The sequence below is a fragment of the Paralichthys olivaceus genome, chromosome 19 (assembly GCF_024713975.1).
Source record: "Paralichthys olivaceus isolate ysfri-2021 chromosome 19, ASM2471397v2, whole genome shotgun sequence".
Classification (NCBI taxonomy): domain Eukaryota; kingdom Metazoa; phylum Chordata; class Actinopteri; order Pleuronectiformes; family Paralichthyidae; genus Paralichthys; species Paralichthys olivaceus.
Genome location: NC_091111.1, coordinates 13322291 through 13341131, shown reverse-complemented (window position 1 = coordinate 13341131; position 18841 = coordinate 13322291). Strand labels below are relative to the sequence as shown.

Below are 18841 nucleotides of genomic sequence, written 5' to 3'. Positions count from 1 at the left end.
TCCTCTGGAAAGAGGGGAGAGACATGGTGAGAGAACGAGAAGAAGATGATGTGGCACAATTCTGTTTTTCAATAGGCAAAAAGAAAACAAAGAACATTTTTGAGTTAAGCAAAGCTTTCTGTGGTAAGAAACTACTGAGACAACAGATTTTCTCCACCTTTCCACCACATGACTCAGGGAAAACTCTGAATAGAGGGAAAAGAGATATATTACGCTCTCTGCATTGTTGTGGAGAATTCTCTGTAGTGAACTGCCAAGGGCTCTTGTCGGCCCGTATGAATTAGGGGATACAACCTCAATCCCCCTCTTTTCCACGTCCTTACAATTCTGCCACTTTTCACACACAGTCCAGACAGCTCTCTCTTACCCTCTTCTTTCTCTTCTAAAGAAATGTAGGAGGAGAGTGAGGGAAGCCTGTGGGAAAGAAATTGAAAAGAGACATTTAATAAGCTTGAAAAGGAGCATGAGAACGGATGAAATACTGGTCAACCTCAGACGCAGCACCGCTTTCTACCCACAAAAAATAGCACTTAGCAATAATTGCTATAATGATTATTATTTATCAACCAGTTATCAACTGAAACTGGAAGTGTTTTGAAAAAGTTTTACTCTGATGTTGAATATACTGTTCCTGAGTTTGCCTCGTACTCCTGCCTCTCCAGAACATGCTGTTTGAGATCGAGCAGAAGGTTTCGTATTTGTCAGAGCTGTCCGTCCACAGTGAGAGTTTGCTGTTGGAGGGCCGGGGGGAGACCAAGGGGGAGGCGGAGCAACTCACCATCAAACTGCACTCCCTCAAAGACAGCCTCCTGGAGCTGCAGCAGATGCTACAGGACAAACAAGTGGACATACAGGTGAGATCAGATCTATTCCTCCAACATCCTCTCTTGTTCTGTGCATTTTCCTTCCTCCCTGCCCCTGTGTCATTTCTGTTGTGCTGTACTGCATTGTGCTGCTTTGGTTAAAGCATCAATGGTAGTATTGTGCAAACACTAAAGGCCATGGCATGCTTCTTCATAGAAGTCCACTGTTTTCCACTATGGGACAACAAGAGCCTGTGTGTCTCACAATGGGCCCTTAGACACCAGACAAAAGGGTGCCACCTCATCACATGCTAACACTAAATGCACTGCATCAGGTGTGTTTCTGATGACATGGTAGTTTAACCTTTTGGCTTTATGCCCCATTAAAGTGGATGACCTTAAAAAGATAATAGATAATAAATAGTGATATTCTTATTTCACTAAATCACTTAACAATGCAAATACACTACAGTAGCTCTGAGCCAATTAAACACGCTAACAGCAATTTTAAAATAATAAATGTTGATGTTTTGTGTATTTAATAAAATGTAATAATGTCATCTGATATTGTTGATGTCTCCACTGGACTTCACTTCATGAATTGGACATCACAAAGTAGATTTACCGAACTGCAGCTGCATTCCATTCTCTGATCTTCACAAACTTCATCAACCCGGTCTCAAAGAACAAAAACTCTTTCTGTCTTTCTCCTAGGGTTCATTGCAGGAGCAGGAGGACAGTGAGCCAGACTCATCTCTGTCCCAGAGTCCTAATGTCCAGGATTGGTTGTCTCAGGCCCGTTCAACACGCACACAGCAACACCACGACAACCTGCAGCGGCAGAGGGTAAGAGGAAGCTCAACATACTCTCCGTATGATTGCCATTTGCCTAAAATAAAATCAATTGCAAACAGTAAAATGTAAATCTTTATAAATTAATCTAATGTAAGTCCTGTATTTTTAGGAGCTACAGATTCAGGTAGCTGAACAGAGGCGGCTGCTTCAGTCTGTAGCAAGTGTTGGGGAAGAGTTACTCAACCAACAGACCACACCCAACGGGGACAGGTACTTTTTCTCCTCTGTCGACATGTTACAATTACAACTGGGTAATAGTTAAAATACACTGGGACCTGATAAAACAACACTTCAGGGACCAGATGTTAGTCTGCTGTGACAAAACGCTTGTCTCGCTTCCACAGTGAGGTGTCCATCCCTGGGGGAGTGTTGCTAGAGACAGAGATGTTGTCTCCTTTGGAACAGCTGAGACATCGCTGGGAAAACCTGAATAAAGATCAGAGCACAAAGCTGCAGCTCTCTCTTAACACCCTGGAACAGGACCAACTCAGCCCGGTACAGATCGATTTGTTTGATGTTTTTTTTACAAATGTTTGACATAAGGCATTAAGGCTGATATGCATTCTGTTGTTACTTTTTCTTTTGCTCTTGTTATCTCACAATATCACTCATATTTGACATATGTCTCATATGTGCAGGTCATCCACCGGTCCCGTTTGTCCAGTCCCAGTATGGTGTTTAGAGGCGAGTCCGGCAGCCAGGACTCTCACTCTCCCAGAGCTTTGTTTGAGACCTGCAGCCAGACTCTGGAAAGAATCGCCCAAGAGGTGAAACATTCATTTTGTCTTTGTTGTAGTTTTCTTGGCAATTCTTTGACCTTGCATTGTACTGAACATATGCTATTTATTCCTCACAGGCTGTGGGTAGTGACAGTAAGCTGGCAGTATCTATTGGAGGGGTGACAGTCCAGCAGGACCTGTATGCTGCAGTTTCAGCAGCCTCCTTCTGGCTGGATGCTGCAGAGAATCAGCTGCTGTCTGGTCCTGTGCTGCTGCTTGAGGACACAGAGACACAACTCACTAATCTAGAGGTGAGTGGGAACAAACACACTGATCAGCTTTATTTGCTCTATAGAAATTTAAATTATAAGATGAAAAAATTAAAACGTTATTAAACAGAATACACTGTCCGTGTTACTTACCTGAACTGTTCTGCTCAGGGTTTGAATAAACAGCTGAAGGAGATGACCAGGGAGGTGAACCAGTGCAGAGACCTGCTGGGCGGAGGAGCAGGCCGGCTGTGTGGAGGAGAGGAGCAGGCTCTGATGGAGGACACCCTGGAGGGTCTGCAGGAGAGGATGGGCCTCCTGGACTCCACCCTGGAGCAGCACTGCGACGCCATGAGAGACAAGCTGCAGGAACACTCATCTTTCCAGGTGTTAAATCTAGACTGTTGCACCACCTGAGGGATTTATATCAAGCTTGGGATGTCATGCATTTTATTTCTGCCTGCATCTTAACATTGCTTTTGTTGTCTTTGCCAGAATGAACTGAGGATGCTGTTCACAGCTCTGAGTGAAAGTAAACACCAGCTGCTGCAAAAGATGGCTGGAAGTGCAGACAGACCTGCATCCAAACAGATCGAGGTATGATACGAACCAAAAGCAAATACGCAAATATGGATTTAGTGGATTTAAAAAGCTTGAGAGGATGTCTGAGAAATGATTTTAACTGATTGTCCTGCTCTTTTTTTAGGCATTATCTGAAGTGGAGGACAGTCTGAGGGAGTTTGAGCAGAGAGTGAGTGAGCTGAAGACGAGAGCAGAAGGACTTCAATCTGAACAAACCTCCAATCAGGAACTACTTAAACTACAGGTAATGTTGTTAACAATGAAGTTCAAATATTCCATTCCAACATTATTATACTCAGTGACTGACATATTGTTGGTTCTGTGTAGGATGCATACGAGGAGCTGGTGCTGATGGTGGGCTCCAGACGCAGCAGCCTTAACCATGGCTTGTCTCTCAAGGCCCAGTATGAGGCTGCACTTCATGACCTCACTGACCTGGTGGACACCGCTCAGGACAAGATGGCTGCCGACCAGAAGATGACAGTGGCCTCGGTCATAGAGGTCCAGATGTTACTGGACAAACACAAAGTAAGGAGGGGGTTGAAATGGAATGGCATTCATTTTAATTGCAAAGCTATAAGGCCATTGAATTCTCTCCTCTTTAACTGTGTGTTTTCGTCTGCTCCAGGAGTTCTTTCAGGGTCTGGAATGCCATATGATCCTCACCCAGACGTTTTACAGTAAAGTGTCTAGTCTGGTGGCACAGAGGGAGAGCCAGGTCCTGGAGGAGACCATGGCTTTAGCCCACAGTGTGCTCAAACAGGCCCACAGGAGGGGAGTGGAGCTGGAGGGCATATTGGAGGTGGGAATTACTGATTAAAATCGTAAAATAGTATAGTTTATATCACATATATAGAAAAACATTAAAAACCTGTTGGGAATAGAATAAATATGATGTTGTAATTTCTCTCTCTCTCTCACAGTCATGGAGCAGGCTTGTTGAAGACTACCAGGCTCTGTGTAGACAGCTGGAGGCTGTGGAGTGTAGCATCCCCACTGTGGGTCTGGTGGAGGAGACAGAGGAGAGACTCACTGAAAGGATCAGTCTCTATCAGGTAAGACACTTAACACAGTCTGTTCAAGATGTCCCCTGATTTACCCTGAAAGGTACAATCAAGACTTCGTTTCAGAATATTTAATTTTTGATCGATCAACCTCATCTGTCTTTCCTTCTGTCCTCCAGCGTCTGAAGGCCAGCCTGACTGAGCATCAGCCCCAGCTCTACCAGGTTCTGGAGGAGGGCAAGAGGCTTCTACTGTCTGTTGGCTGTTCAGACTTGGAGAATCAGCTCACGCAACTTGGCGAACACTGGCTCTCCTCCACCACCAAGGTCAACAAGGAGCTGCACCGCCTCGACTCAACGCTCAAACACTGGAGCAGGTCAGCAGCCTTCAGGTTGATTTGTCAGCGTGACACCTGGAGTCTGAATACTTCTGTAAGCACTAAATCATTTTCTGGTGAATTTCAGGTACCAGAATGAGTCCGCAGAGTTGAGCCACTGGTTGCATTCGGCTCTGGCCCGGCTCGAGTTCTGGACAACCCAGTCAGTGACAGTGCCTCAGGAGCTGGAGACTGTCAGAGACCACCTCTATGCCTTCCTGGTTAGTCTGGTTATCACATCACAATATTCATCATTCAATCATTCTAATGACAGTAAGGTTTAATTTCAAAATTCTCCAAACTTCTGTTTCTGACAGGAGTTTTCCAAGGAGGTGGATGCCAAATCGTCTCTGCGTTCTTCTGTGCTCAGCACAGGAAACCAGCTTCTGCGATTAAAAAGAGTAGATACCGCTGGTCTGAGGACGGCGCTTGGCCATGTCGACACTCAATGGGCTGAGCTGCTGACTCGTATTCCTGTTGTCCAAGAGAAGCTACACCAGGTCTGTTGCATGGTTTTTCATCTGAGATTTTTTTTTTTTACATTTTTATTTATATAATAATCTTAACATATTCTTTTGGCTATTTGACGTCAGTATTTTCATGACACATTTGATGATGCTGTATTTTGTCTGTTTGCACCCTCAGTTGCAGATGGAGAAGCTGGCATCTCTGCACGCCATCACAGAGCTGATGAGCTGGATCTCTCTCATGGAGAACATCATAGACGAAGACCAGGATAAGATCATGGGAGCTGTCGGCTCCGAGGTGGTCCAGAACTTCTTGCAGAAATATAAGGTACAAATCCGTCTTCTTATATATCAAAGGTTTATTAACAGCCTCTTTTCTCTTCGTCATCACGGCTTCATGATGCCTCTGTTTGTATTTCGCAGGGTTTCCGGATTGATCTGACTTGTAAGCAGCTGACTGTAGACTTTGTTAACCAGTCTGTGCTGCAGATCAGCAGTCAGGATGTGGAGGGGAAGCGTAGTGACAAAACCAACTTTGCTGAGAATCTGGGAGCCATGAATAGAAGGTGGCAGATACTGCAGGGACTTATTGCTGAAAAGGTAATAATTCACTAACATAGCAATTAAGAATTAAATCAGAAATTTTCACGGTTTTCTGCACATTTTCTTAGTTTACCATAGTTCAATTGTTGTGAATTGTTTGTCTTTTAGATTCAGTTATTGGAAGGACTTTTGGAAGGTTGGGTAGAGCATGAAAACGGAGTCCAGGCTCTGAAAACCTGGCTCACACTCCAGGAGGAGAAACTAAAGAAGAGGCACAGGATAGAGGATGTAGCATCGGTGCAGAATGCACTTAAAGATTGTCAGGTAGTGATACAGCAATGCTGTTAATGCCACACGTATTTTATGTTTTATAAACTCTTGTTTTTTCTTAAATAAATTACACTGTTCCCACAGGAGTTGGAAGAATTGGTGAAGGAAAAAGAGAAGGATCTAGAGAAAGCAGAGGAACGAGGAAACACTCTCATTCGGGATAAGAAAGGAGCGGCCTGTTCTGTTGTCAAGGAGACCCTCAAAGGACTGAACCAGTCCTGGGCTCATTTGGACCACATGGTGAGCTTCTTGGATCCCCAAGCCTTATAGTTGTTGCCTAGATCTTTCTTTGCAATGTGCGTTAATGCAACTAAACATCTCGTCTCCCGTCTTTTCTAACAGATAAATCAAATGAAGGTCAGTCTGCGGTCAGTGCTGGAGCAGTGGACGCTGTATCGGAGAGCCTCAGAGGAGATTATTGGGTACCTGATGGAGGGGATTTACTCCGTTTCCAGGCTGCGCCTCCTTAATGGGTCTCTAGAGGCAGTGCAGCAGCAGGTGGAGAATTTGGAGGTGAGGAGGGCAGAAAATAGACACCCCTTAAAAAACATTTCAACATTTTAATAGTGAATAAATTCATCGTAAAGGTATTTAACGCAGTGCTGTCGTCTGTTCACATCTTAAAATTTGACATAATCAGCAACAAATTAAATTTTAGTGGATGTCTGTATTTTAAAGAACTTGCAGGAGGAGATGGATAAACAGGAAAGCAGTCTGAGGAAATTTGGCTCCGTCACCCACCAGCTTCTGACAGAGTGCCACCCGTCTGTGGCTGAAACACTCAACAGAGCCCTGCGGGACGTCAACATGAGGTATAGCGGTGACAAAAACACATCTCTGAGCGACCTTAAATAAAACACCTGAGCTTCCAATGTACTGAAACTTCTTCCTTTTTCCTCTTTTGCTGCAGGTGGAACCGCCTGTTAGAGCAGATCTCCGAGCAGCTGAGGAGCAGTAAGGCCTTGTTGGGCCTGTGGCAACGTTACAGGACATTGTACGGCCAATGTGTGGCAGCAGTTCAGAAACAGGAAGAGCATGCTGATCGCTTGCTGAAGAGTGCCACAGATAAGGAGATCACAGAGGAGGAGAGCAGTGCCTGGATAAAGGACTGCGATGTGAGTAGAGATGGGACGATTTAATGTTCTGATGTTAGTCATTGCCTCTCAATACTCAGGTTCAGTGGTAGTTTATTACCAAGTACACATCTTTGTGGTTTAAAATATACATTTTTTAATACTGTAATGCTGAAACCCCTGCATCCCTGAGTCTCCTTTGTTTTTCTAAGATCTACTGAATAAGCTTCTGAACTGCTTGTCAGCTCATTATGAGGATCCACAAAGCCTCTGTCCCCTCTGCAGAATACCAAATTGCACCCTGTCCTTTTGTTTACTTGAATGTAGTCACACAGCACAACCTAACAAAGGCCTTTTGAGAGGTGGCTGCAACGGAAGAGACAGGCTCCTGATTTACACTACAGGGGTCCTCCGCCCCATGCTGGGCTTGTAGGGCCATGCTGCACCATGTCTAGAGACGCACTCTCCTAATACTGTAAGCAGACAGTCATTTTAACTGAGGATCACTGTTGCAAACTGTCTCCGGACACTGAGTGGTTAAGAACTCAGCATTCTTTTTGGCTGACCAAAACCCACAGAAAACACAACGCTGGTTTTACTAATCCTGAATGGATTTAGAGAAATGGAAATTCAGTGAAAGGGTTGAATCGTCGTCTCTGAGTTTGGAAAAAATGCACCATGCTCTGATAAATCTCACTGGATTCAGGGGAAGAAATGAAAAACATGAGAGTTTCTCCTTAATCCAGACAAATTTAAATATTCCTTCTGTGCACAGGCTTTCTGTGACTGTGTTCCTAACCTGCGTCTCTGTTGCAGGCTTGCCTTGGCGACCAGGCTTTGGTGCAGGAGTCACTCCAGCAACTGCAGGATTTAGGGGAACAACTGAAGAGCCAAGTCGACACCTCCTCCTCTGCAGCCCTCCAGTCAGATCACCTGTTACTCTCACATCGTCTAGCAACACTGGAGCACGCCCTTCACAGGCAGCAGGAAGTACTGCAGGTAGGAAAGTAGGGATGTGCGGGCACAGGCAGGATTTCGAACAGGTTCTCTCTCAAACACACAGTAACTCTTTTCTACATACAACCCTGATGCATGAAGAAAGAGACGATTAGTTCAGTGTTCTTTCTCTTACCTCATGTTTTTCTCTGTCTGACTGTTTCTAGTCTGGATCTCAGTCCTGTGACAGTTTCAGAGAGCAGTTGGAAACACTGATGCAATGCAGTGAGGAGGCTGAGGCGGTGCTGAAGGAGTCGGACACAGTGGGCTCGCCGGAGCTCAGTGTGGTCCAGTCACGTATGGAAAAACTGAAGGTACAAAAACATGCTGCTGTCTTATTGTTGTATTCTCTGTGTTTCACCAAAAAGATGTGGTATCTGCGTTATTTGCTCATAATTCACTGTATGTAGATTAATGTTCTTCTCTCTCTTGCATTCAATTTAACTGAAACATGTTTGATCTTGACACAGTCCTTCCAACAATGTCTGCTCCTGTATTTCCAGGTTCACCTGTTGAAGTTGAGCAGTCTATCTCCCGACCTAGAGCGAGTGAACGAGTTGGTGTACAGATTACCGGTCAGTGACAGAGATGTCAAACAGCTGCAGAGTCTCAACAGAGCCTGGGCCGCTCACTGCGCTCACCTCACTGAGAGGTTCAGGTACCTAAAGCTGTCATACTCTACATGTTTGTAAACTTCGAGCAGTGAGTTACCACCGTGCTTTGTTTTTTGGTAGAAATCACTTAAAATGAACTCATAAGTTTTTGTTTTGTATTTATTATTAAGGTTTATGTTACATGTAAAAAAAAAAAGTTGATTAGTACTAATCTTAGTATAAATGTTTCTTCTGTCCCTCCACAGTAAACTGCAGGCGGTTTTGCTCCAGCAGCAGAGCTTCCTGCAGAAGTGCGAGGCCTGGATGGACTTCCTGTCTCAGACTGAGCAGAAGTTGGCTGCTGAGATTTCAGGCAATCACCAGAGTCTGCTGGAGCAGCAGAGAGACCACGAGGTCAGACATGCACTAAAAGCATCAATATGATAACTGCTGTTCTTCTTTTCTCGACAACTGTTTTTATTATATGCGTGTTTCCTTGCAGTTGTTCCAGGCAGAAATGTTTAGCAGGCAACAGATTCTCTACTCCATCATCAGTGATGGTCATCGTATGTTGGACCAGGGACTAATGGATGACAGGTTTACACACAGTCTTATTTAACAATGCATCTGCCTCATGATAACATATATCCAGTTGTGAGCAGCATACGTACTCTTCTCCCTCTTTACCCACTAACAGAGACGACTTCAGCGTGAAACTGGCCTTACTGAGCAACCAGTGGCAGTGCATAGTGCGGCGGGCTCAGCAGCGGAGAGGCATCATCGACAGCCTGGTCCGCCAGTGGCAGAATTACCGGGAGATGGCGGAGAAGCTGCAGCGATGGCTCCAGGAAGTGACCCATGATTCAGATGTTCAACAACCAGGAGAAGCGGTGGCCCTGCAGCAGGCCAGAGACCTGTTAGATCAGATACAGGTAGCTTAGAATGATATGTCAGAGCTTCTAAAGACCTGAACTTCACAGGTGACCTTTCACATCTTCACTAGAATTATCTAAAATATTCATGCTTGTTTCAGTCAATCACCATACTGCTCATTTTTTATAATTAATAATAATGAAGATACTCTTTCAAATCAAAATCATTAACCATGAATAAACTCTTGATAATACTAATAAACGATCACCCTTCCCCAACCCTAGACTCCCTTAGTTAACCTGCACCCCCTCTGCCATTTGTCTCTGTCTGTGCTCCTCCAGCTGAGGGAGCGAGTGCTGCAGAGGCAGCAGGGCGGCTACATCCTCACCGTGGAGGCCGGCAGGAGCCTGCTGCTCTCGGCCGATGCCAGGGCCGAGTCCACCCTGCAGACTGAGCTGATGGAGATTCAGGAGAGGTGGAGGCACGCCCACCACCGCCTGGATCAGCAGAGGAGAGCGCTACACAGCCTGCTCAAGGTCAGACAAAACATAGTCTGTTGCTCTTTTGTACAATTTTGTCTTTAAGTAAGGACTTGGTTCTTTCCATGAACTATTAGCAAGATATTTACTTTGTAAAGGCAGTTTCTTAGATTAAAATTACTTTTGATCAAAACAAAGATGTTTTGTGAGACAGCCATTATTCATTGGAGCACTGAGTCTGTGTTGCAGGCTAAGCCGACTCCCACATGCTGCAGTGTGAAGGTGTTTATGAAGGGCAAAGGCCCTCGATGACGACAGTGCAAACCAGGTTATCACATGAATTATGCAAGTTTACACCTTTGGTCCTGAGATAAAGTAAAAGACAGAGATGGATCACCCTCTTTTCTGTCCTACGATAATGGCTGAGCATTATATAAACATGTGCATGCAATCCTCTGCACACGAAAATAGGATAAAAGTAGCAGCCCAGGGCAAACATCCACACAGCCACACACACACACACACACACACACACACACACACACACACACACACACACACACACTATGCAGACTGTGCAGTGAGCTGTAATGATTTGAATCCAGTGAGGTAGATTTTACGTGCTGAGATAGTGCCATGTTTTAGAGAGACAGAGTGACACAGTTGAAAATATTAATCCTGGAGTACAAGGTTTGTACTAAAAGATGGTTCTCTTGCTTTTCACTTAGTTGTATTCCCTTACTGTTATTTTCTCTCTTCAGTTCTCATCCCGTCCTTTCTTTTCTTTTTCCATGACTCAGGCTTCAGGTATTTTATGGTCCTTGGCAGCTGTGTTTCTTACTAAATATCAATTTGTTTTACTCAGCACTCAGACTCTAAAAATAGCTGTAATCCGTTGCCCTTTGGAGCAGAACCTTCCTCCTTTGTTATGAAACCTTCTTTCTGGTGGATGGATTTTGCTGCATCACTCTGTCTCACTGTGTTGCTTGAGAGACCCAGAGCTACGTGCGTTCTCTATGGCAAGATGTGGCCTGACTGCAGACTGGGATAGACGTGTGTGTGTGCGTGTGTGTGTGTGTGTCAGTTATTCACACTGTCACTGCTGCAGCTGCAAGAATAATTATAGAGTCTGCAGTCTCTGTGTGTGTGTGTGTGTGTGTGTGTGTGTGTGTGTGTGTGTGTGTGTGTGTGTGTGTGTGTGTATTTTATGCTCAAATTCTTATTGTGCATCATTGTGTTTGTGTGTGTGTGTAGAACTGGGAGCGATGTGAGAAAGGCATAGATGCGTCACTGGAGAAGCTGAGGGCCTTCAAGAGGAAGCTGTCTTTGCCACTGCCTGATCACCATGAGGAGCTACACTCAGAACAAATCAGATGCAAGGTAACACACACGCACACACACATAAACACACACATACAAATCAGAAATTCAAAGGTTGCCTAATTTATTGCATGAGTGCATAGATACTCCTCACTCATGTGATTCGAATAAACATTCTCTCTCTCTCCTGCTCACTCACACACACACACACACACACACACACACACACACACACAGACTTCTCCACTTTATCCCCTAAATCTTGCTGCCAGGATAAACAGACAGCAGGGCAGACCAAAACAAACAACTCTATTTATTCTATAGATACATTAGCTGCTGTTACATAATTTGACCTTGTTTGTTTGGCTTTAGGACTGTTGTTGTTTATTTTGTGTAGTTTCAAGTCTCATTTTTCAAATATGATTAAAAAATAAAATAATAAAATAATGTCTTTGGTAATTTTGTAGTATACCATATAATTAATATTCTGCATAACAAAAAAAATGCCTGTGTTGATAAAAAAAAAATGTCATTATGGCTCAAGCAGAAATAATACCAGGATGTTTCTTGACACTGTATGCAGTCTTGTTTCATGCATGACACGTCCCCAGCTCCTCGGGGAGGAGGAGGAGGGCAGTGAGAGTGGCTGCACATAGTTATCATCAGCTGAGGAGAGAGAGGGGGGTTGGGGAGAGAGAGAGAGAGAAATAGCAAAAGGCTGCGTGCGCATAAGAGGGAGCAAGGAGAGAGAGCATCCCTGCTTCCTGTGGGGGTGTATGCATGTATGTGTGCGTGTACATGTGTGCGCTTGCTTTTGTATGTGCTGTGTAATTGAGAAATTCTCCGGTTCCACAAATGATTACACCGCAGCAATGGGTGATGGAGGAGGAGGAGATGCAAGGTTGGGTGGCTCTGTTATCTTATCCTGTCTTTAACCTTGACTGTAGCTGATGCATTTCTATCCTCTGTAACATGTCAGCTGTTATTTTTATGGAAACCAGAATCTAATATTGACATTTTGGAGAAATCTTGTGTCTTTGTGGGAAATGCCATGCCGTGATATTTAGTGTCAGTTTGCTGTTATGCTTTTCAGCATCTCTGTTTCTGAGGATGCAGCAGCTGCAGTTGAGCTTCACTGGTCCTGCTCTGTGATTTTCCTTCACTGTTTGTTTGTAAGGAGAGAAAAGACATTTCTCCTGGTCTGAGAGCTTTTATTGCATTCAAGGCTATGTCCCCTCTGAGTATTGTCATGTCATGTGGATGCAGGAGCTGGGGAGCAGTGTGGAGGGCTGGACCGACGACCTCACGTCCATGTTCCTGCTGAGGGACTCCTTGGAGGGCGGAGTTAGTGCAGATGACATCACAGTCCTACAGGAACGCCTCCAGCTGCTACAGCGCCAGTGGGAGGAGGTCTGCCACCAGGTATATACACACAGTACTCAGGTCATGTGCCTCTGATGTACAAATACTCAAAGTACATTTGCAATTTTGTCTCTGAGACAAAGTGGATTTAATTTAGCTGCATTTTGTTGTAGCATAACCAAGTACACAGAGCCATGCAGAGGATATCTGAGATAAAAGAAGACCATGTCTTTGATCTGAAACCTGGATCATTGTGCATATTTTCATCCAGTGCCCATCCTTGCTGAAGATAGACAAAGCTGTGGCACATTTGAGTGTAATGTTTATGTGTATGGCTCTTTGGTTAAGTTTGTGGGGGGTTAGAAACATTAATTGAAGCATGAATTGAGTCGTATGTATGTTTTTGAAGTTGCCCCTTGATATAATATTTACCAGTTATATTATTTCTCAGTCTTCTACAACAAAATTCCCAGATTCCATCACTCTATCTTTTCCATGTTTTGACTTTTATGTCATCATCCTACTTATTCCCACTGCTTCTTGTTTTCTGTCATATTCTACTCCTCACTTTTATCTTTTTCTCCTCTCATCTTCAATCCCCTCCCCGTCCTCCCCTGTGTCCCCTCAGCTTTCCCTGCGCAAACAGCAAGTGAGCGAGAAGTTGAATGAGTGGGCCGTGTTCAATGAGAAGAACAAGGAGTTGTGTGAGTGGCTCACGCAGATGGAGAGCAAGGTCTCTCAGAATGGAGACATCAGCATCGAAGAGATGATCGAAAAACTGCGCAAGGTGATTTCAGCACAGAGTTATCAACACTTATGTAGCGTTTTAACAAAAATAAAAGTTTGGTCTCATCTGCAGCCATAATTCACAGTCATATGAACACACACTGACGGCTCCCTGTGTGTTTCTCCACCAGGACTACCAGGAGGAGATCAGCGTCGCACAGGAGAACAAACAGCAGCTGCAGGTTATGGGTGAGCGCCTGTCCCGGGCCAGCCAAGACAGCAAGGCAGCAGAGATCCAACACAAACTCAGCAAAGTCAGCGAGCGCTGGCAACACCTGCTGGACCTCATCGCTGCCAGGTGGGTGCAGAGATCCTCTCGTGAACAAGTGAAGAGTGGTGAATGATAATAGAGTTTGTTTTGGGTCTGAGACGGCGGAAGGGAAAGTTCCTTTTAAGCTAAATTTGTATTGAGATCCTGCAGATCACGGTGAACAGCAGGTGGATGGATGGAAGAACCGAAGTGATGCTTGAGTCAGTGTGAATGAAAAAACACAAATATGAAAGTGAAATGTATTCAGCGGCGTTCGCACTTGACCCCACACATCCCGTTTATGTGTATCACTCCTCCTAGTGGAGAAGGGTTTCAGTTGGTGAAGCGATGCCCTGGCCTGGTTTCGTTTCCGTGGTTTCCCTCCTGACACTCCAGCACACGTGACAGGGAGTTTGTTTTCCCACAATGCTGCTGAGGCATTTCCTGAGCTCCTCAGCGGTGTCAGTGGGGCGTCCGCTCAGTGAAGCTGCAAATCAAGCAGAGAGGTCACATTCCTCGTCACTGCTCGTCTTTTCTCCTCTGTAACTTTCTGCCTTTTTGTCACTGTGGACTCAGAGTTGGAACCAGTTTGCTCCTGAATGAGTCGAACTGAAAAATGCTTGCTGTCTTTATTGTTGTGATTTGAAAGTGACCAAACTATGACTCTCACTGCCTCAGCTACCCCTCCCCCTCCAGCCTTTTTCTGACTGTTGCCCTCTGGGACTGTCCTGGGGGAGGGAAGAAAGAGAGGGCAGGCAGTGTGTGACCTCACACAGACAGCTGCACACTCTTTGTCTCTCATATCCGTCCATGGAAAAAAAAATTAGACAAAACAAGGATTGAGATTCTGCAGCTGTTACAGAGAGAAGACATTTTTTCAGCGTTTTTATCTTGTTGCAGAATTTATCAACCTTTTCTGTTGAGTTTTTATTTTCTTAGGAAACGAATATTGATTTTTATTCTCCTGTAAACATGTTTTATTGGAAAGATGTTTTGCTCGTGCACTCTCCATCGAGGTTTGCTCACATGCACGGAGCCTGCAGCCTTTGCTCCTGTTTACACTGTGTGTGTATGTGTGTGTGTGTGGCGTCTGATATTCCAACACAGACCAGCTCTGCGGCACATGCCTCTGACTGTAGGTCTCGTTTTAGAAACAGCAGCACTTGTCACTCTGAGACACACATACACACTCACGCCTGCTTCTCTTTTTTTAACTTTGGAGAGCAACAGTTGATAAGTCACAGTTGTGCCACCCCACCACTACCTGCCGGCCCTCCCCTCTCTACACAGACAGAGTTGTGTGACTGTGGAGCTCGCAGACGAAAGTGAAGAGTGTTTTGGATCGACGGTTTCCCGACTTCAGTGGTGTCTTTGGGAATTCTGCAACCCCCCCATGGTTTTGGATTTAGGGACAGATAATATGGCAGGATGCCCGAGTGAGGACTATCTGCCAGACTGCGACTGTGATGTCAACAGGCAGGACAAGCTTGAGAATTTAATTTTGAAGTTGTTTTTTAACATAGTGCAGGTTAACAAAGATGTTTCATGCAGTGTTGTTTAAAGGAGTGTGTGTTCCCAGCATAGGGTGTATATAGTGAGTAGAACATCATTTGATGAGTGACATGGTAACCACAGACCTGATGCAATGAAGCAGCACAACCCTGTTAAACATGCAAATTAAAACAAGCACTTACAAATAAGAGCTAGTTAAAATCTGTGATTTACTAGGCTGCTCTGTTTGCTTTGGTTTATTTGCATTTTTTCCCTATAATGTAACAGTCAAACTTCTGTGTCCCACTACAGTACTTTGCTGAGACCACGTCACTCAGTCCTGTAGTAACACTGAGTATTTAAGGTGGAGCTCACCTGCTGAATGTGTCTTTTGTTATCAGATTTTTTTTTAACCCGAGTTTGTTTATGCGATGAAAAACAGCCACCGCCTTCATTCTCATCAAGTCTGACAGTTGCATTGCTTTATAGGGTGAGGCGTTAAATGCTGAACCGCACGTTGGTTAATTCAGACATGATTCACATATTATGGATTGCAGTTGACAAGTGGAAATGTCTGGCGTTAGCAGATCCAAAATGGTTCCCAGTTGTTGTGTAGGGGTCAAATAAGGTTTCATCACTTCGAGATGTGAAATAAGGATTCTCGTACTCATATTAAGATTCTGCTGTTTGAGTAATCATGCGACAGATTATTAGTTTGTCTTTACAGCATGGATGAATCAGGGTGCTCGCTGTGGTATTTAGATTTAGAAATGTTTTGGACTAGATTTAAAGATGTCTGTTCTGCATTTTTGTTGATTCATGTTGCTCAATAGAGATGAACATAGAAATAAAACGATTTGATGAAAATATTTTATTTGAAACATTCAACAACTTTTCATTCCTTAAACACTGATATTGATCGTTGTGTTTGATTTACTGGTAAATTGTATAAACTCACTCAACAAACATCTCCTGTACCAGACTGTCTCGGTGACTGTTTACATTTGTCCCATGAGTTGCCACTAACTTCCTCTCTGACTCTGCGTTTCTAAACAGGGTCAAGAAGTTGAGGGAGACCTTGGTCGCAGTGCAGCAGTTAGATAAAAACATGAGCAGCCTGCGTTCCTGGCTGGCTCACATCGAGACAGAGCTGTCCAGGCCCATTGTCTATGACACATGTGACGATCAGGAGATTCAGAGGAAACTCAACCAGCAGCAGGTGAGTGCAAACACACACACAAACACACACAAACACACACACACAAACAATATGACTCAAACAGAGCTGGTGGAAAATGAGAAACACTGAAGCTCCTGAGGATATCATAGCATGACTCATGCATACATCTCTGCTGTTTGTTTCAAACTAGCCTCTACAGTGGGTATCAGTGTACTTCCTGCTGCCAAGATGCTGCTCTAAATCTGGACTGGACTCACTGACCTCCTTTCTCCCCAGAACCCAAGCATTTAGTTTACCAGGCTGACTGAACTTACTGTACACAGGAGGGAGACATTTGATCAAATGCAGACTGGCAGAAGAAATCTAATCACACCCACTTAAAGCAACAGTGGTTTAAGTGAAATTCTTCATTTCTGCAAAAGCCAACTTATTCTCAATGATTTCCAGGAGCTGCAGAGGGATATAGAGAAACACAGCACAGGTGTGGCGTCCGTGTTGAACCTGTGTGAAGTTCTGCTCCACGACTGCGACGCCTGCTCCACAGAGACAGAGTGCGACTCCATCCAGCAGGCGACCAGAGGGCTGGACAGACGCTGGAGGAACATCTGTGCCATGTCCATGGAGAGGAGGCTCAAGTCAGTGTCGCTTGGATGAATTCAGACCTATAAACTGTGTTCATATACATGCACTGGTGATAAAACCCAGTGGGCCAGTGCTATTTTCGTGTGTGTTACATCATGCATACCAATCATCACATACTTATTTATATACAGTACATATGTGTATATTATTCAAGAAAGATTAGCCGTGACATGAGTGATTTCTCTTTGCAGAATCGAGGAGACGTGGAGGTTGTGGCAGAAGTTTCTGGATGATTACTTCAGGTTTGAAGAATGGCTGAAGACCTCAGAAAGAACAGCAGCTCTGCCCAACTCCTCTGGAGTTCTTTATACTGTCGCTAAAGAGGAGCTGAAGAAGTTTGAGGTGCGTTTATTTTAATTATGGAGTAAAAAACTGCTATATCGCACTATTTACATGTAGAAGTATTTCGAATTGTTTACAAATTGCATGAGTAAGGAAAATAAACCCAGAACAAAAGATATGGTTTTAAATGTAATATGTGCATTCTTTAAGTTCTAACATTTCTTGCGCACGACATATTAATTCCTCCTTTGAGCAGAAGAAATGTCAGATCAGAGAAAGTCTCTGCAGAGTAGTGGAAACATAGAAGTGTCATGTTACTGAAGCTCATGCACTGGTCTGCTCAGCTGCTGGAGTCCATCACTGTGCACGTGCACATTCCCGCTGCTCAGGGCTCCACCAGCAGCTGCCCTGCTCGTGCCTGATCACAAAGCTCATTTCAGCTCAACATAATATTTCACATCACATTTTTTCTAGGATTTCAGCAGAAGTTTTTATTAAATTGTTGTTTTCTTTGTACGTGCATGTGAGAAATGTTTACATAGGGTTAGGGTTACATACATACTTATTCCGTGTTTTAATTTAACAGTGTTTTTGTTTTCATCCCAGGCCTTCCAGCGTCAGGTGCAGGAATTTCTGACCCAGCTGGAGCTCATCAACAAACAGTATCGTCGTCTGGCCCGTGAGAACCGCACAGACTCCTCCTGCCGTCTCCGAGGAATGGTGCACGATGGGAACAAGCGCTGGGATAACCTGCAGAAGAGGGTGGCTGCCATCCTACGCAGACTCAGGGTAATGTCACATTGGAATCAATCTGAAGTTAGCAAGACATTGTGAAATACTGATGTGACTTACTCTCCATTAGCACTCACAAGTTCTGCATAATAATGCTGAAGGCTTCACTCCATTCACATTTATGTTCATTAGGAAACAAGCTACTTCATTTCCGAAACAGAAAATGAAGAATTGTTTGTCTCGTTGTGTTCTTGCAGCACTTCATCAGCCAGAGAGAAGAGTTTGAGACGGCACGAGACAGCATCCTGGTGTGGCTGACGGAGATGGACCTGCAGCTCACCAACATAGAGCACTTCTCCGAGTGTGACATACAGGCCAAGATTAAACAGCTCAGGGTGAGAAGGACTGAAGGAATGAAAATACAATATAATGAAGCATGTGGATTTGAAAAACTCTTTTAGTTATATTATATATTTGTTATTAGTTAATATGATTGATTAGTTGATAACCAGATCTTAAAACATTTAGGCACTTATCAAGGAAATGTTTGGTGGCTCCTCGTTGAGCTTGTCAACAGTAAATGTGACAACTTTTTCTTGTTTTACAATTTCATTTAATTATCATTTCACAGGCGTTCCAGCAGGAGATCTACCTAAACACAGGGAAGATCGAGCTGGTGTTCAGGCAGGGCGAAGCTCTGATTGAGAAGAGCGAACCACTGGACGCGGCCGTCATCGAGGAGGAGCTGGAGGAGCTGCAGAGATACTGCCAGGAGGTGTTTGGACGAGTCGACAGATACTACAAGAAACTCACGCGTCTGCCTGTGAGTACAGA

The 18841-nt window shown here is 44.3% G+C and overlaps 1 protein-coding gene across 15 annotated transcripts in view; it reads left to right on the top strand.

Annotated features, from left to right (window-relative positions):
• syne1a (spectrin repeat containing, nuclear envelope 1a) overlaps window positions 1–18841 on the top strand; it is a 114633-nt gene that overhangs the window by 87421 nt on the left and 8371 nt on the right. For 10 of the 15 annotated variants that reach the window (XM_069515127.1, XM_069515132.1, XM_069515131.1 and 7 more), the window contains 39 exons: window positions 663–854; window positions 1518–1649; window positions 1768–1868; window positions 2003–2153; window positions 2297–2425; window positions 2515–2688; window positions 2818–3033; window positions 3142–3243; window positions 3353–3472; window positions 3556–3756; window positions 3857–4030; window positions 4152–4283; window positions 4412–4608; window positions 4697–4829; window positions 4926–5108; window positions 5254–5403; window positions 5499–5675; window positions 5787–5942; window positions 6033–6188; window positions 6291–6461; window positions 6627–6760; window positions 6859–7063; window positions 7838–8020; window positions 8185–8331; window positions 8521–8675; window positions 8877–9024; window positions 9113–9207; window positions 9308–9542; window positions 9768–10019; window positions 11217–11342; window positions 12549–12704; window positions 13273–13431; window positions 13562–13728; window positions 16228–16390; window positions 16799–16986; window positions 17185–17335; window positions 17882–18064; window positions 18265–18402; window positions 18639–18830. In XM_069515127.1, the coding sequence (XP_069371228.1) occupies window positions 663–854; window positions 1518–1649; window positions 1768–1868; window positions 2003–2153; window positions 2297–2425; window positions 2515–2688; window positions 2818–3033; window positions 3142–3243; window positions 3353–3472; window positions 3556–3756; window positions 3857–4030; window positions 4152–4283; window positions 4412–4608; window positions 4697–4829; window positions 4926–5108; window positions 5254–5403; window positions 5499–5675; window positions 5787–5942; window positions 6033–6188; window positions 6291–6461; window positions 6627–6760; window positions 6859–7063; window positions 7838–8020; window positions 8185–8331; window positions 8521–8675; window positions 8877–9024; window positions 9113–9207; window positions 9308–9542; window positions 9768–10019; window positions 11217–11342; window positions 12549–12704; window positions 13273–13431; window positions 13562–13728; window positions 16228–16390; window positions 16799–16986; window positions 17185–17335; window positions 17882–18064; window positions 18265–18402; window positions 18639–18830 (6324 nt within the window). The remainder of the gene's footprint in view (window positions 1–662; window positions 855–1517; window positions 1650–1767; window positions 1869–2002; window positions 2154–2296; window positions 2426–2514; window positions 2689–2817; window positions 3034–3141; window positions 3244–3352; window positions 3473–3555; window positions 3757–3856; window positions 4031–4151; window positions 4284–4411; window positions 4609–4696; window positions 4830–4925; window positions 5109–5253; window positions 5404–5498; window positions 5676–5786; window positions 5943–6032; window positions 6189–6290; window positions 6462–6626; window positions 6761–6858; window positions 7064–7837; window positions 8021–8184; window positions 8332–8520; window positions 8676–8876; window positions 9025–9112; window positions 9208–9307; window positions 9543–9767; window positions 10020–11216; window positions 11343–12548; window positions 12705–13272; window positions 13432–13561; window positions 13729–16227; window positions 16391–16798; window positions 16987–17184; window positions 17336–17881; window positions 18065–18264; window positions 18403–18638; window positions 18831–18841) is intronic. The other 5 variants (XM_069515135.1, XM_069515134.1, XM_069515125.1 and 2 more) reach the window with 1 other exon arrangement.